The 16284-nt window shown below is 40.4% G+C and overlaps 1 protein-coding gene and 1 pseudogene across 31 annotated transcripts; one reads left to right on the forward strand and one right to left on the reverse strand.

The window, feature by feature from the left end:
• Positions 1-391: 391 nt before the first annotated feature.
• On the reverse strand, positions 392-15708 carry LOC148420571 (uncharacterized). Of its 30 annotated transcripts, none has more exons than XR_015866266.1 (13): positions 10228-10849; positions 6727-7822; positions 6402-6600; positions 6293-6313; positions 5481-6193; positions 4980-5186; positions 4561-4699; positions 4217-4333; positions 3013-3646; positions 2843-2907; positions 1940-2031; positions 525-1423; positions 392-444 (listed from the first exon to the last, which is right to left on the reverse strand). XR_015866266.1 is itself a non-coding variant. In XM_088420398.1 (8 exons), exons 6-8 carry the CDS (start codon positions 5156-5158, stop codon positions 4232-4234), a joined length of 420 nt encoding a protein of 139 aa, XP_088276524.1. In that variant the 5' UTR covers positions 5159-5186; positions 5481-6193; positions 6293-6313; positions 6402-6600; positions 6727-7822; positions 10228-10846; the 3' UTR covers positions 3654-4231. The 30 variants fall into 30 exon arrangements, 2 of the variants coding, with proteins under 2 accessions (XP_088276524.1, XP_088276523.1); XR_015866256.1 differs by having other exon boundaries at positions 4561-4658; positions 4818-5186; positions 6293-6363; positions 6422-6600; positions 10228-10847; XR_015866265.1 differs by having other exon boundaries at positions 4464-4699; positions 10228-10847.
• LOC148420572 (uncharacterized) lies at positions 11399-14051 on the forward strand (annotated as a pseudogene). Its single transcript, XR_015866099.1, has 6 exons — positions 11399-11610; positions 11685-11790; positions 11997-12013; positions 12325-12462; positions 12568-12820; positions 12922-14051. The product of XR_015866099.1 is annotated as an uncharacterized LOC148420572 (transcript).
• Positions 15709-16284: the final 576 nt, after the last annotated feature.

The following is a 16284-nucleotide window of genomic DNA, read 5'->3' on the forward strand; positions in this document are numbered from 1 at the left end:
GAGATTGCATTCTAAGGATAGGATGGCGTCATGGTCCTTGTAAACTCCTCAGCAAGGTCGCATGATGAAAAGATGAAGGAGGTGGTGAAGACTAAAGCTGTAAAAAGATAACGCTGCATTTAAAACACCACTTAATAGCAATTTGGCTACTCCTATTGGCGATTTACAAATGAATCGGCAGAAGTGGTGCTTGGTTGTCCGTGGTCTTCATGTTGTTGGCACTTGTTTTCTTTTTCTTCTTCATTTTTACTTTTTTTTTGTCTCTTGGGGAAAAAGGAGAACACACGACAAAACTTCCATGATGCTGACATCATCTTTCATTTTCTACAATACAGTAAATTAGTATATCACACTCATGCCCAATCAAGTATCCAGTGACATGAATACTCACATATTTGTTACTGTGATTCTGCTATAAACTGCTTGTGCACCCGAACAAAGAGCCTGTTAAAAAAGAAAGGAAATATTTTTACAACATTTAATGGCTTTAGGAAAAAAGATAGGCTTAATGATTAGCAGTTTACCTTGAAGAGAGGAGATGTTCCAGATGACAACAGGTCCTTGAGCAAGCAGTACAATGGCTCATCAAAATCTTCTACTTGGTGGCAAACGTCCAGCTGTTGTTTGGATGAATGAAATGTGGAGCCACAGGAAACAAGTGGACAGCATCAGTCTACAATAACGAAACAAATCCGTTAAGGGGGTGAAAACAAAAGCTGAGAAAGATATCCACATTTTTTTAGCTGTAATTGATATAAATTACGGCAACTCTCTCCTTTCTCCTGAACAAAGGACCTGTTAGAAATACTGTAGATGGGACAAAAATTACTTATGATGAGCTACTTACCTTTTCCTACCAATAGAAAGAAAATGGTCTGTAGAAAGCACAAAACAGACGTGTTTTAATCCAGAGGGGAACTGCCACTGGACAAGCCTGATGATGTGTCATCAAAGCCTTTGACGCGGTGGTGATCTTCCACTCGTTCTTTGGATGAATGCAACATGTGGAGCCACAGGCAACAAGTGGAAAACATCGGTCTCCAAAAAAGAAACAAAATACACTGAGGAGGTGACAACAAAAGCTGATAGAGATATGCACATTTTTAGTTTTAACTGAAATAAATCACAGCAATTTACACCAGAATGAGGACAACTCCCCCTTGATTGCTGGCTCTTTCTCCTGAACAAAGAACCCGTTAGAAGTAGATGGGACAAAAGTTACTGTCGTTACAAAAGAAGATGATGAGCTACTTAGCTTTTCCAACCAATTAAAGAAGGAAAAAACAGACTTGTTTTAATCCAGAGGGAAACTGCCAATGGACAAGCCTGATGATGTGTCATCAAACTCTTGCACACGGTGGTGATCTTTTCTTTGGATGAATGCAATGTGTGGAGCCACAGGCAACATGGGGAACACATAGGCCTGCAAACAAGAAACACATTCAGGGGGTGAGGACAAACTGCAAAAGAGAGGCGAACCTATAGTTTGTTTTAACTCTTTTAGTGCCAAGCGTTATCGGAAAAGGAAACCTCGAGAGAGCCAGTGTATTTTGCATTTTCAATCATCTTTCACGGCCAACAGAATATTGGATACTATGTCTATGTAAATATGTAAATGTAAAAAAAAAATGAAAATATGAATATATCACATGAAAGATTGACTACCATTCCTTTGAATGCATGTTCAGTTGACAATAGTTATGTTTTATATGTAAAAACACTGTTATCTAGTGGTCACATTTTATCACAACAGAGCTTACAGAACTTATTTTAGATAAGCATTAGTAGTCAAGAGTGTATTCTCATTATGAGTGTATTCTCCATAAGAACATACTTATAACTTTATTATTTAGTTATTATTGTGATTACTATTATTAAAGGGTAGAATTCTTGTCCATGGCACTGAAAGCATTAACTGACACAGTTCACGGCAACTTACACTGGAATGAAGAGAAGTCCTTGCTTGTCTGCCACCCTGGTTTTCAAGTCAGTGCTCCACGATGTATATTTATGGGCACCGATCATTTTAATCTGGGGGGAAAAAAAAGGAATTCAGAACCATTGAGTACAAATATATAACATATATAAATAATAAATAAATATATATACAAAAGTAAAACAGACTTGGCTTTGTCTTACAATATATGTGTAAGATAAACTGACTGATTTAATAGTGCAACAGCTTTGCTTTATGTATTCTAATTGCCATTTTTCTGGCTGATTCATTAGTACAACAGCTTTGCTTCATGTATTCTAACTTACTTTTTCAGACACCACATTGTGTTAAAAACAATGTCAAGGTCAAGGCCTGAATCGCAAGTTATCTGCAAGTTCTGCCACGGTGCACAATGCTCATGTTGTGTGACGGTTGAATTGTGAGACCCCCACACCTCAGTAACAGTTTTTTAATAAAAAGACTGCAGTCCGAAAGCTCGGAGAGAGAGAGGGAAGAGAGACTTTGCAACGAGGCTGACATGGTCACGCTCTTTTTCGAGCTCTCCCCACTGCAGTGGTAAAACTTAATCTCTGACTCCTGTGTTGTTATTTACACCTCTCCTCGGGTCATTTGTGGGGTATCAAGCCCACTTCAAACCCAACAATATGTAAATATCCTTTCCATTTATATCTCTACAATGGCATGCCGTTTAAATTCATATGTCATGCGTAATGTCCAGTCATATGCACGTGCAATCAGAAAGTGACATGAAAAACGCACACAAGTGGCTTCTGTTCTAGTATTGACGTCTATTTCCTCTGAACAAATATCCTGATAAAATACACGGGCCAAAAATTATTTTACTGGCTTTACAAAGGAAGACAGGTTGAATGATGAGCGACTTACCTTTTCCTACGAATAAAAGAAGACAGTCTGAAGAGAGCAGAAAACAGACTTGGTTTAATCCAGATCTACAAAATATAATCAAAATAGATGGTAGTGAGGACGCCTGCTCCAAAAGATAGGCAGACCTACAATTGGTTTTAACTGACATACAGTAGTTCACAGTAACTTACACTGGAATTGTCACGTTTCTTGTCTTTTTAGTTTGTGTTGATTTGCAGACTGTCTCCTTCCTCCGCATTGGGCGGGGCCATCGGACACTCACACCTGTTGCGCATCTCGTCAGAGGGCTTTATAAGCTGGCCGGCACTTACAAACAAGCCTTTGCCGGGTTATCCCCTCGTCAAGCTCGCTTGCCGTCCCGTGAATCCCAGCGCTCTTGACCTCACGTCCCACCTTCTCGAGTCTTCTTGGTTTGTACTTTGTGCGTGTTATGTTTTACGGCTTGTGAACGATTTCTGTTGCTACTTTGTTTGCAGTCATCCCCCGTGGACTCACGTCCTCCTTGCTGCCCTTCTTCCCCGTGGACTTTAGATCCAGACGTTCTCGTCTCGCTTTGTGTTGGTACTTTGTGACTTTGGTTTGCTACTTTGCCTTCGGACTGTTTTTGTGTTTTTCTCACGCCTTGCGTGCTCCTTTTGTTAATAAACTCAGTAACTTCACCTCTCGTGCCTAGTTGGGGTCCATTCCCATTTGGGATCCGCGGGTTATTCGTGACAGGAATGAAGAGAAGTCCTGCTTGGCTGCCACCTTGGTTTACAAGTCAGTGCTCCTTGATGTATGTATTTGAGCACCCATTCTTCTACCCTGTGAGAAAAAGGGGAATACAATAGTGTCGAGTAGAAATTTGCATGCTGCAAAGGCGAGATGGGCTTGGCTCTTTCCAACATTTAAGTATAACCATTTCATTTTCTACAATGGTAGCACATTAAGATTATGTACACACATATCTATGCTCTCTATTATGAGATGAATCTACCATCTCTTCAGAACAACTAACCTGTTTAAAGTAGAGGAGAGTAAAATGACAACACTTACAGTTGACAAAAAAATATTTTATAGAGACTTACTTGGTCTGTTTTCTGCTGTCATTTCACGCTGACGATTATTACATTGTCAAAATTGTGAACAAAAATAATTCCACTAGACCCTCCCTCCCCAAAGATTTTTATACTTTCTCTGTACATTGTCTCTCCTCCTCACCTTCCACTCACCTTACACACACTTTAAACCGTCTTCGCAGCAGATTTCATCCTATCAAATGTCAACATATAATCCCACCACTCCCTCCCATCGACTTGACCCCTCCATTCCTCCATTTTTTTTTTTTTTACTTTTTCCTGAATTTTGACTCTCACCTCCTCACCTCCCACTCACCTTATCGCACACACACTACATCATCTTCACCCCTGATTTAATCCCATCACATCTCAACATTTGGGCTCCTTCACACAACAGGGACAACTCGTAATTTGCGACTTGGATAGGACTCACCTTTCAGTGTGTAAAACACAGAAGACAGGGTTGTGATAGCTATATTATGTTCGCAGTACATCTGAATGAACAGCACACTGAGGTCGGGAGACAAAAATGAGGTCAAGCAGTGTGTTCTTGTCAGTGGTACCTGTATTTATGAGCTGTGTGTAACCCTTAGAGACTAACAGTTCCATAATGGGCTTGTATGAGTCTGAGAGTGCATCTTCATTGAAATCTCCACATACCAAGATCTGATGATGATCCATCACTTCCAGAGCGTACAACAACCTTTCCAACTTTGGCAAAAAAGAGCGCAGACTCTGTCCCGGAGGCCGGTACACAGCTGCAATGAACACAGACTCTGTCCCGGAGGCCGGTACACAGCTGCAATGAACATATTGATGGGAGCTTCAAGTTTGACCACAACAAATTCAATATCAGTGACACCCTGGATGTAGATTGTTTTGTGTGCCGGAATGTGTTCTTTCACCCAAATACCTACACCGCTGCCACATTTCGTTGCCAACTTGTTCTTTGCCCCTTGGACAGGGGCGGCTTGTCTCGCCATTGTGCCAGTCCTTTGGTCTTTCTTGTAGTTGTCGGCATCGATGGTCACAATTTCCTCATGAGGCAGATTCAGCATATGAGAGTTATGCTCATTTACCTGTTTGTTTGTGGCAAAAACATGAAGAACTTCCTTCGGGCAGCGGTGTAAGTCATAGCCAGCAAAGCTCTGTCCACTTCCGACAGCTCATGGGACTTCTTTTTGACGCGAAGTCGGTTCAGTAGTTTGGCGAACGGAACGTCATCCTTCTGCCTCATGATTTCGGTCAGCGTGATCATTTCAAAGTTGTCACGCCAGTGGTCCAGTCTGGTGGGATCGTAAACACCTAAAGGTTTGGACTGTCTCACAGGAGGTAGCTGATAGAAATCCCCGACAGCGATAACGGACATGCCACCAAATGGTAAATTGATTCCTTTGATTTGCTTCAACCGGGCATCGACATATGCAAAGAGGTCTTTCGACACCATGGAAGTCTCGTCGATGATGAGAATTTCAGCGAGCGATAGCTCCGCTCTCACTTCGTCCAGTTTGTTGCCCAGGCCATGATACGGGGGTTTGAGGCTTCTTGGCAGTTTCAGTAGGCAGTGTAAAAAGTCATACCTGAAATGTTGAAGGCCGCGGTGCCAGTGAAGGCTGCAAGAATGACCGTTTGTTTGGAAATGTCCGCTTCCTCAGCCAGTCTGCGCAGTATTTTTGTAGCCTCTGCGTGAATACATTTGATTAAATGTGACTTCCCCATTCCGGCGCCACCATTGATGTAATAGAAGAACTGCCGTGGTTTTAAGCCACACACACGTCGTATGCACCAATCTCTGACCAGGTAGAAGGCACACGCTTGCGTTCGGTTAAGGGTCCGATATATGTCGCGCAAAACAGCCGGATCGATGCGGCGGCTTCCGTCGCGATGGACATTTCCGTTACCTCGGACCTGACATTGTAGTCTGGTACGTTTTCCTCCGCGTCACCAGGATCATCCCTCGCATTAATTTCCTCGATGCACTCGAGTCTTTGCAGTTCGCTTTCAGGCGCTAGCTGACACCACTCGTTGAAGACTATTCCGCTTTCATCCACCTCTCGGATGGCGTTGTCAACATCTCTGCGTCACCGGGATCATCCCTCGCATTGATTTCCTCGATGCACTCGAGTCTTTGCAGTTCTCTTTCGGGCGCTAGCTGACACCACTCGTTGAAGACTATTCCGCTTTCCTCCACCTCTCGGATGGCGTTGTCAACATCTTTGCTGTGCTTCTCATCGTTCTTTCTCTTCCGGTCGACAATTTGCACAACGGCCTCTGGATGCTCAGCAGCCGGCAACTGTACAAAGGCATGGTCTTGAAACAACTTGTATGTAGGACTGCATGAACCTTTCAACACCTCTGCAGCGCTCATGTGCAAAACTCAAAAACCTCTTACCTCTTTGGTTCTGGACTTCAACTGGCAGTCGGCACGATGAGGCAGATAGAGCTTGAGAATGGATTTTTTTCCTGTGAAAATTTACAGTATTTGATGACGGCGTGTTTACCTGTTCTTTTTTGGACATACCCCATGTCGTTCAGCAGGGGGAAAACATTTCCGCCTTTAGCTTGCTTGCCGTACACGATTCCGCAGGTTGAGGCAAAATCAGCCAAGCACTTCGCTTCAAATTCCTCTGTTTGAGGTCTGCCCTTATACTTTTCCGGCAAGCCGGTCATCCACACTTCAACGGACTCCTGCGTTTGGCCCTCAAGGTAAGAGAGGGGATAACTCATTTTCAGCGCATTGTCACTGGTTTGTACAAAAACCACACTGCAGGACGCTTGCTTCATATGGAGGCCACATTCGCGTGCGACGCACTCTTGTGCACTCACCTCTTTTTTCTTTGAGTACACTTGCATGATTTGTTTCATTTCATCGCTCTCGTTGACATTTTCGCTGCGGGAGTTCACAATCACCGATTTCAGGTACTGGCTCAGGCCGTGTTCAGCTTTGCTGATGTAGCTGCAGATGTAGGTAATGCAGGAATAAGCGTTCAGAATGTACCGAATGTCCATATTTGCATCCCAAGCAAGAAGCAGGTGTCGATTGTAGTTGTTCACCCAGCAGTCTTTGGGCTCTCGCTTGAGCACGACAGAGGTCTTTGCGGCAATTGAGTACAAACCTTCCATGTACTCATCACTGGTGAGCTCGCACTTAGCCAGTAGCTGCGGCAAAGTCAGAGAGGCCGTTTCCGGTTCGTTCAGCAACTTTTGCAAATCAACAAGCTTGGGGTTTGGCGCCGACCACTTCTACTTCTCTGGATTTTCTCCATCACACTCTTCACGTCTCATGATCATGGTTCTCTCGCACGGCTGCTTGAGGAAACCAAAACGGCACTGCGCGCCGGGTGCTTTGATGCACGTCTTTGAATGAGACTTATTTTGCATCTGAACCTCTGTGACTTTTTGATGCAGTTTGGGTTCCTTTTCCAGGTTGGGCAGCTCAGCGGAAATGTAGCGCGACACAAAATCGCAGATTTCTTGATCTGAGGCCTCCTCAAAGATGGGGGCGCCTTCAACCCAAATGATGCAATGGATGTGCAGACTTCCTCTGTGCTGAGACTCCAATCTGTAAAAGTAGTCGACCACTTTTCCAATGGGTTGCGCCGGAGAACAGAGCTTCCACACGTTTGTCAAACATGCGCATCGTTGTCATCGTATTGCTGCGGAGAATTTCACACTTTGTGGCCCAGTCGTGGTGAGCGAAAATCACCCGTTCACCTTTTTGCGCTTTGATGGCGGTGATGACTTCTTCCCAACGCATTTCAACAGTGGAGAATGTGCAGAAGAACGTGGGTGTGCCTAGCTGCCGAATCATGGCAAAAAGGTCCTTGAGACATTTCTCCCAAAAGGCCGGGGTGCCCCTTAACGGGACCATGAAGCGGACGGCGTCTTTGCTGTGTATCAGTTTTTCAACTTCCCGTTTGTCCTGCAACATAGCATTGTTTATTTGCCGACTGTCTCTGGTAAAAGGTTTACCTTTGCGTAGCTGTATTCTTATGCTTGATGTGGCCTGGTGGATTTCAGTCACAAACTGAGCAAAGAACAAGTAGTTAGTGTCTCTGGCAAAACGTTCATCCACACAAGACAGTCGCACTAAATCATCTGTTGGTGTTAGTTATATACAGTTTCATATGTACTGGAATTGTATGCTTTTATTTGATGTTAACCAAGTGATGCATCCTCAAAACACATATGAAGATTTTTTGCACAAAATCATCTGTTGGTGTTAGCTATATACAGTTTCATATGTACTGTAACTGTATGGTTTTATTTGATGTTAAGCAAGTGATGCATTCTTGAACAGACATCACCATCTAATGCAAAGGTGAGCTGTACCTATCAGTTCAAAAATGGTGTGCCATCAGGAACTACAGACATCCAGGTACTTTAGCGAGAGCATTTGCAATTGCACAAATCACATCGCCGTCAACATTAAAGACAAATTTTAGCTTCTAAGCAGACCTTAACGTTTATGCAATACACATCTTTTAACCTTTTTGGTATGAATAAAACATGTTCATTTTCACATTAGTTTATTTAAGGTTTTCTCCAATAGTTTCAAAAAATATATTTTACTAATTTATAAAATTAACAATAATGAAATTCAGGTTATCCATACCAATGCCAAAAAGTCCACTTACCAAAAATCTAACAATTAGCCAACAGAGAAATAATTAAATGTACTTTTTATTTACTGTCTTTTATTTAGCTGTTAATGTATACACTGTAACATGTTTCGCATACCCCTACTAATGCCAAAAACAGCATGCTGATGGATGTGTGAATATGTGTGTGTGCTTATGTGTGTGTGTGTGTGTGTGGGGGGGGATGATGTACAAGACTTCAAGAGCAAAAAACGAGACACTGACTGGAACCTACTTATATCTAATATATCTAATATTTGTCGCAAAGTCAAGCGTTCAACTGCTAAAAAGGAGATGCCTAACTGTTATATGTACTCCGGGATTACATGACGCATTTAAAAAAAAATTTTAAAAAAAAACGATTTTGAAAGTGGCATGTATGCAAAAAAGTGCTATGAAGAGTATTTTTAAAATATGCATATATTTTTGAGAAACACACCGGAATTACATTTAAAAAAATTATAATCTAATAGCTACTCAACCCCATTATCCCAAAAAGCCTTATTAGAATGATTTGACCAACGTTCTTTTGTCTTCTTCATATATGGCTATTACATTTGAAGTCCGGTGACAAACAAGACAGTTAAGATGAGCCTGACAGATATGTGCTGTTCTCCGTTTCTACTCACAGTTGTCAGAAATACTTCAGACATTGAGTTCAAGGCAGCAAGACTTTTTAAAAAATATCTTTCACAAAATTAAACATGCATATCTAATATCACATGTGTTTAAGACGACAACTGAATTGGCACAATGACAACGATGACAAGTTAGGGTATTGACGATTTTTGTTCAACCGTCACTTCTTCTATAAAATTATGGTTGTGTCATTTAATTTTGCACTGTTTTTTCATTTAGTTATGTGCTGTACATTCCACCGAACGAAATATTTTATAATTAGGTTTAATCGTTTTTACAGCAAATTACTTAAGGATGTGTAAGTAATTAATAATGAATGAGAAAGAACGTCTACATTTTGTCTTGCTGCTATTTATTAAAGCCATACAATTACATCTGTAAATAGAAGATTGTAGATAACGATAATGGCAGCAAAATTACGTTAGATAAGCAAGCATGTGAAAATAATAATAACGATAATAACAATAATAACAATAGTGGGGGAAATTCTAGGGGAATTTAGTGATAGCTGAATTTGAATATATTTCACAGCACACGTAGCATTAGTATACTAGCGAACAAACACGTAATGAACAAATTATAATGTAATTAATAATACTCAAAATAGTGAAAACAAAGTGATGGAAGAACATAGAGGCTACTTTTTTTAACACCAACTAAGTACACCACTAATTGGAGAAAGTAAAGTTAATTACAACATTTATTTTTACGACAACTAAGTACACCACTAACTTAGTGTTGTTGTTCATTATTGCGTAACGAAAAATAATGAAATAATGATTAAAATAAATGATAATGAAAACAACGTTTTATTCATAAAAGTAGAAGATGGTGGCGGTCGATGTATTGCATTAAGTAAGCAATCAGGTTACTACATTATATTACCGCAACATAACTAGTCAAATGCGTCATCAAATTAGCACACGTAGCACACGTGTCGGCATACTATAGGACGAAAAAACTTAGCGAACAAAGTTGAAGTAATAATGACTAAATATGACAACAATTACAAATATTAATATCGCAACAGTTTAGACGACTTACTTACTTCACGGTACCCACGGGAAGAGCTAAACCGGAAGAGCAAGTGCACGGAGGTCAGCCCTTGGGTTACTTTCGCTGACACTTGGAAACGAAGTTTATTTTGGAAACGTCTTTGGAGTGTTGCTATGCAAAAAAATTTTTTTAACAATATATTATTTAGATTTGTTGCCGGTAGTGAGGGGCAAATTGAACTAAGACTTGAACTTGTGAATCAATAGGGCCGTAAATGTTATGAGCGCGGGTCCGAAATTAGAGCTGTGATGTCCCACTCTTCCTAAACAGTCCTCTACCACAAACTGACACAGGGAGTTCGCTTTTTTAATCTACAGTATTTGTTTAATGTTGTGTTGTACTGAATCTGATGGTTTGTAGCCCACGGGATCGTGAAATATTTATTGCCATGTACTGCATTGTATCAGTAATAGAGAATTTAGAAAAAAAAGAAAGAAAAAATAAGCTGTCATTTCAACTATCGCGTGAGCAGCGTCGACATCCATGACGGGGCCGAGTACGGCAACTACAATTCTCTTGTCAAAAAAAATCACCAAGTGGGACGATGTATCGTATGGAGGACCAAAAGTGCCAAAATTCAATAAATAAATGTACCATTCAATCATTAAATATAAGTGTCATTAAATAATTAAAAGTGTCATTAATTAATTAAAAGTGTCATTAATTAAATAAATGTTTAAATAATTTAAACGTTTCATTGAAATAATTAAACATTTATTTCATTAATGACATTTAATTATTTTATGACACATTTATTTAATTAATGACACATTTAATTATGTAATGACACATTTATTTAATTAATGACACATTTAATTATTTATTGACACTTATATTTAATGACACGCTGTTGCTACGTTTCATCCTTTACTTATCTGTCAAGCTCTCGCGTCATAGTTTAATGGGCGGGTCCTACACCTGATTGGTTACCCTGCTTTGTCTTGCAAGGGTAACCAATCAGATGTTAGGACCCGCCCACCCATCAAATTTGACGGGAGAGGTTGACAGTTTAGCAAAGTATGAAACACGGCCAGTTTTCAGCTATTTCTCTATCTGTCATTCGGCAATCTGTCAACCTCCCTCGTCAATTTAGTGGGCGGGCCCAAAGCCCGTTAACTCAAATCATGTCCAATCCATTACTTCGGCCTGAAGAGGTTGGAAACATGGCGGATGCGATGACAGAGGACCTTCGTGATCTTTCACGACAGTTAGGTCGAGATATTTCAGACCTTGCTGAAAATGTGGAGGCAGGGCCTGTAGAAAACGATTTTATTCAACGAAAAGTGAAGGAATTTATTGAAGTTGCTGGACTTATTTCTGCACTTTCCGTTTCCGACATTGACCCAAGAGTGACTGCAATTTTAGAGGAAGTACAGTAGAGGTTCACAGGTCCCCGAGCACGACACACAAATGGATCGGGACGTTTGGCGTTTGATATACCAATTGCAGTTCTGGAAAATTACGTACTTTGTGGATTATCAACAAGTCAAATTGCAGCGACGTTCGGGGTCTCAAAGAGGACAGTCAGGAGACTCATGAAGCAAGCCAGTTTGAGGTAAGTGTACTACATTCACAAGTTGTCAACTTATTCAGCGATCTCATCCACGTTTAGTGCCATATTTCTTTATTATCGGTAATGTATTTTGTGTAGATAGAGAGATCTCTCTTCAACGATGAACGACAAGGAACTGGACCGCATTGTAAGTGAAGTCCACATCCAAATTCCGGCTACAAGTTCATGCGTGGCCATCTGAATGCAAGAGGTGTGCGTGTTCCAAGTGAGTAAAACGATATGAGCAATGTTTTAATTCGTTTTAAAGTATTGCTTCTTTGAAATCAATTAGGGAGCCTAGCTGATTTCATGCATCTGGGATTTTATCTGCAATCTGCTGAAATTTAAGTTAGCAACTTGATTTGTTTCTGTCGTGTGTTGAATAACTTTTATTTTGAAGGCTTTGGCTTTGCTGCACTGAAACTGTTTTACACACATGACTGTATATTTGTTACTTATAACCTGACCATTGCTTCAAAAAAGGATTCCTTAAGAAATCCCAGAGGTCAATTTTATTTTCCTTCTGTCAATCTCAAGGCTGCAAGAGTCTTTACGCAGAGTCGATGCAGAGGGAATTCAAATGAGACTCAGGTTGCATGTTTCAAGACGACGACAGTATTCTGTTCCAGGCCCAAATTCTTTATGGCATATAGATGGGAACCATATACTAATCAGGTCAGTGATCGTATTCAGTAATCTGTACATCTTTCTCTAGTTAATATTGAATACGATATGCTTTACCATAAACTTTTTTTTTGTCTGTTCACAACTGCCTGACAGGTGGAGATTTGTTGTCCTTGGCGGGGTGGATGGATTCAGTCGTTTAGTGGTCTATTTGACTGTGGCTGGCAATAACAGAGCTTGTACAGTCTTACAAAGAAAGTTTCATAGCTGCTGTTAACCAGTATGGGCTGCCTTCAAGAGTCAGATCTGATAAAGGGGGAGAGAATGCAGATGTGGCAGAGTTCATGATCAGGAGCAGGGATACTGACAGGAATTCACACATCACAGGCAGAAGTGTCCATAACCAGCGGTAAATACACATTTGGATCACAATATCACCAGATGAGTGTATTTCTTTATAATGTCACTAAGAAATAATTTGATACATTGCCAATTTTATCCTAAGCACAGAATTGAAAGGATATGGAGAGACGTTTATCAGCATTCCCTGGACCTCTTCTATCAGATCTTCACTTCACTTGAAGCAAAGGGAACACTGAATCCAGACAACGAAGTTCATCTTTTTGGACTGCACCGGATCTTCCTTCCACAAATTCAGCAAAGCCTGAACTCTTTCCAAGATGCTTGGAACTGTCATGGCCTTAGAACTGAAAGGAACCAATCACCACAACAACTCTGGAGACGTTACAGAGAGCAAGGCCCGATGGCAGATCCTACTGAGGTTAAAGAAAGAGTTGTACCTTTTTGATATGGAATTCATTATGAGAGGGGACAAAACCTTTGAGAATGGCCTATCACACACAGAAAGCAGCACCCCAGGTTATGTCATTTTAAGAAGTCTAAATGGCCACTGTTGGCTTAAAGAAAGAGGTTTAAAAATGTCAGCATGATGTACCTAGTGGAAGTAAAATAAAATAAGTAGTTCAAAAACTAAGGCTGGAGCTTCCATTGTCTGTTCAAAACAGGAAGTTTCAAAGCCTATGTTGAACAGAGTACCATTAGAAGGAGTAAAAAAAAAATACAACTGGGTCATGAAGCATCTTAAAGCCTTCTTTTCCCATCACTGCTAAATACCTCATGTCACCGGTTATAAATTCAAAATTGATCATATTCCTCGTCCTTTCAGGTTGAAGCTACCTTTTGACAGCTGCAGTACTTCCAGAAATTGAACTTTAAGTATCTTTAATGAAGATACATGAACTCTCGTCACTGGTACACAGAATGGATAACATCAATGCTGTGTTCTTCACACTCAGATGAGTGATACAAAAATGTTTAAAAGATGGATAATAAAACAGATGCCAAAAACTGCATGGTATTTGTGTAGTTTCACTGATACAGAATTTGTGTCACTTAAACCTCCTGATCAGTGCATTCAATAACTTTTATCATTTAAACATTTCTCGTTCCCTGTCCTCATCAGAGTCTCTTGCATCTATCTTCATTCTCAGTGGTTTCCCAAATGCATGTTTCCTTCACAAACTCTCTATGTAAACCTTGGTAGCTTGAGCTGGTTCCTTAATAAGCTCCCATTCTAGAAATAAATAAAAATGAAAATAAAGTAATAGATGTCAGAGAGACGTGTTGTGAGTTTGCAAGTTACATGAAACAGATATCTACTCGTTATCCATAAATATATGATTCATATTAATTAATGAAATGCCAAGTTAAAAAAGGAAGGAATTAGCTTTCAAACCAATAGGTTCAAAATAACTTATGAGCAAGGGAAAAAAAAAGACTAATTCCAATATTTATTTGATCACATTTTCAGGTTTGGTTAAAACAACCCAGATTAGGGGCGGCATGGCTTAGTGGTAGAGTGGTCGTCTCCCAGCCGAAAGGCCGTGGGTTCGATCCCCCGACCATCAAGACCATGTCTAAGTGTCCTTGAGCAAGACACTGAACCCCCGGTTGTTCCTGATGCTGCGTCATCAGTAGGTAAATGACTAGTTAGTGTAAAGCGCTTTAAGTACCTAAGGTAGAAAAGCGCTATATAAGTGAAAGTCCATTTACCAAAGTCCATTTGAGGCTGTCTTGTGTATCATTGAATGACTAAGTTCTCGAAATTACTTTTGTGCAAAACAACTCAGAAAATTATATCAAATTGGCCTAAATACTGGGTCAGTCCTTTTTTGACTTATAGTTGGCTTTTTTATTTAACCCAACCATTTGTTGAATGTAACATTCTGAAAAACAATATTTTTAACATACACTATAGTTGTGTTATAGTGCTAGTATAGATTTGTCTACATATGTTATTTTTCAATGAGACTCTTTTACACACAACTGGAGAGGAATTCTATTGTGATGAAACCTTCTTCTGTGTCCGTATGGTTCAGTGCCTCAGTGTTAGTCACTCCTGGTATGACTGCAATCTCCGCTGATGTTTCAGGCCTCTCTGGAACAGTCATTGACTGAGGCTGTCTCTCTGTCATTTTCACTTTGGCCTGCCTCTTGATGTGTTTTTGATTCCTCTGTTGATGTCCTTGAAATGTACAAAATATCTTCCTATTATCTTGATTGTGTGCTCGACACTCTTGAGACATTTGTTTCGGAACAAAAATAATATATACTAATCTTGCAGAATGGTAAAAAGCACCCACCCATTGCAGCTCAGTCTGTATACCTTCATTCCTGAAAAGGGAACTGCCTTTTCACAACTGAGGCAGGGGACTTCTGGTCCAGAGGCCTGTTGTGAGTGCTCCTAACGACAACAAAATAGTTTTAAATAATGATTATAAATGAACAGTAAACATTGCTTTGACTATTGAACATGAGTCTCTGTAAATATACGTAAGGCTGGAATGGTAGATCCTGCTGAAGTGGACATATGTAAATCGTAGCCTGTCCGATCATCGTTGATGGCTCTTTCAGGTAGGCAAGTGTGTATCCAGAGCTTGGACACGGAATCAATCCAAGGTTTCTGCTGCGAGTAAATCCTGCTATCTTTAAAAGTTCAAAACCTCCTCAGTTTTGGAGCTTTGGAAATACTTCAAACAGTTCAGATGTGACAACCATACTTTACTCATGCCCACTCACAACTGAGCACATAAAAAACATTATTCATGTTATGGACATTAAGCTGGAGTCAGATATTAATTTATCATGTGATTGACTTTGAATGAAATTTTGAATACATTTGCAATATTGTTGTTTATTGTTTATTTTTTTTTCTTGGGTGGGGGGGATTTGGTATCGCTATGGTAACTACTGACCTGAAAATGTTAATTTTTGCTCCCCAAGTCCGGCAGCAAGAAGGTGAGCTTTCAAGGTCATGTCTGGAACTTTATCTGCCTGGTGGTCAGACTTGTTTAGCCGATTTGAAATGCTGGTCTTCTCGGCCTTTTAACTCTATTCGCTCCAGCGGAATTACAGTATATGGCGCAAAAAGTCTTGCTACCTCGGCTGCAACAGAGAAATATGTCGCACCTTTATTTTCAAACTGGTGTGGTTCTGCCAGCAAACGAACAGCATTCGGCAAAATTACCGAGCGTTATGCTCGCCTAATTGATAGTCGTAATGAAACAACCAAATGCATATATATTTTTAAAACGAATTCAAACGTGAAATAATAATGGATATTTGGCTTACCTTGGACGGGTGTTCTTGAGGGAGTAGCAGGTCTCTGCTGCTGCAACTGAGCCGCCATGGCAGGCTGAGTTTTGTGAAGTGCTTCTTCGATTAAATTTGATGCCTCTCTATGTAACTCTGTGCAACGTTTTGCCATTTTTCACTTCTCAAAACAATGGGACAAGCACGTGCACATGATGTATTCGGTCTTGAACTTTTTCTTGTTCGCCGTCGACTAATTAT

This window comes from Hippichthys cyanospilos, chromosome 7, assembly GCF_059441005.1.
Source record: "Hippichthys cyanospilos isolate Australia breed blue-spotted pipefish chromosome 7, RoL_Hcya_1.0, whole genome shotgun sequence".
Classification (NCBI taxonomy): domain Eukaryota; kingdom Metazoa; phylum Chordata; class Actinopteri; order Syngnathiformes; family Syngnathidae; genus Hippichthys; species Hippichthys cyanospilos.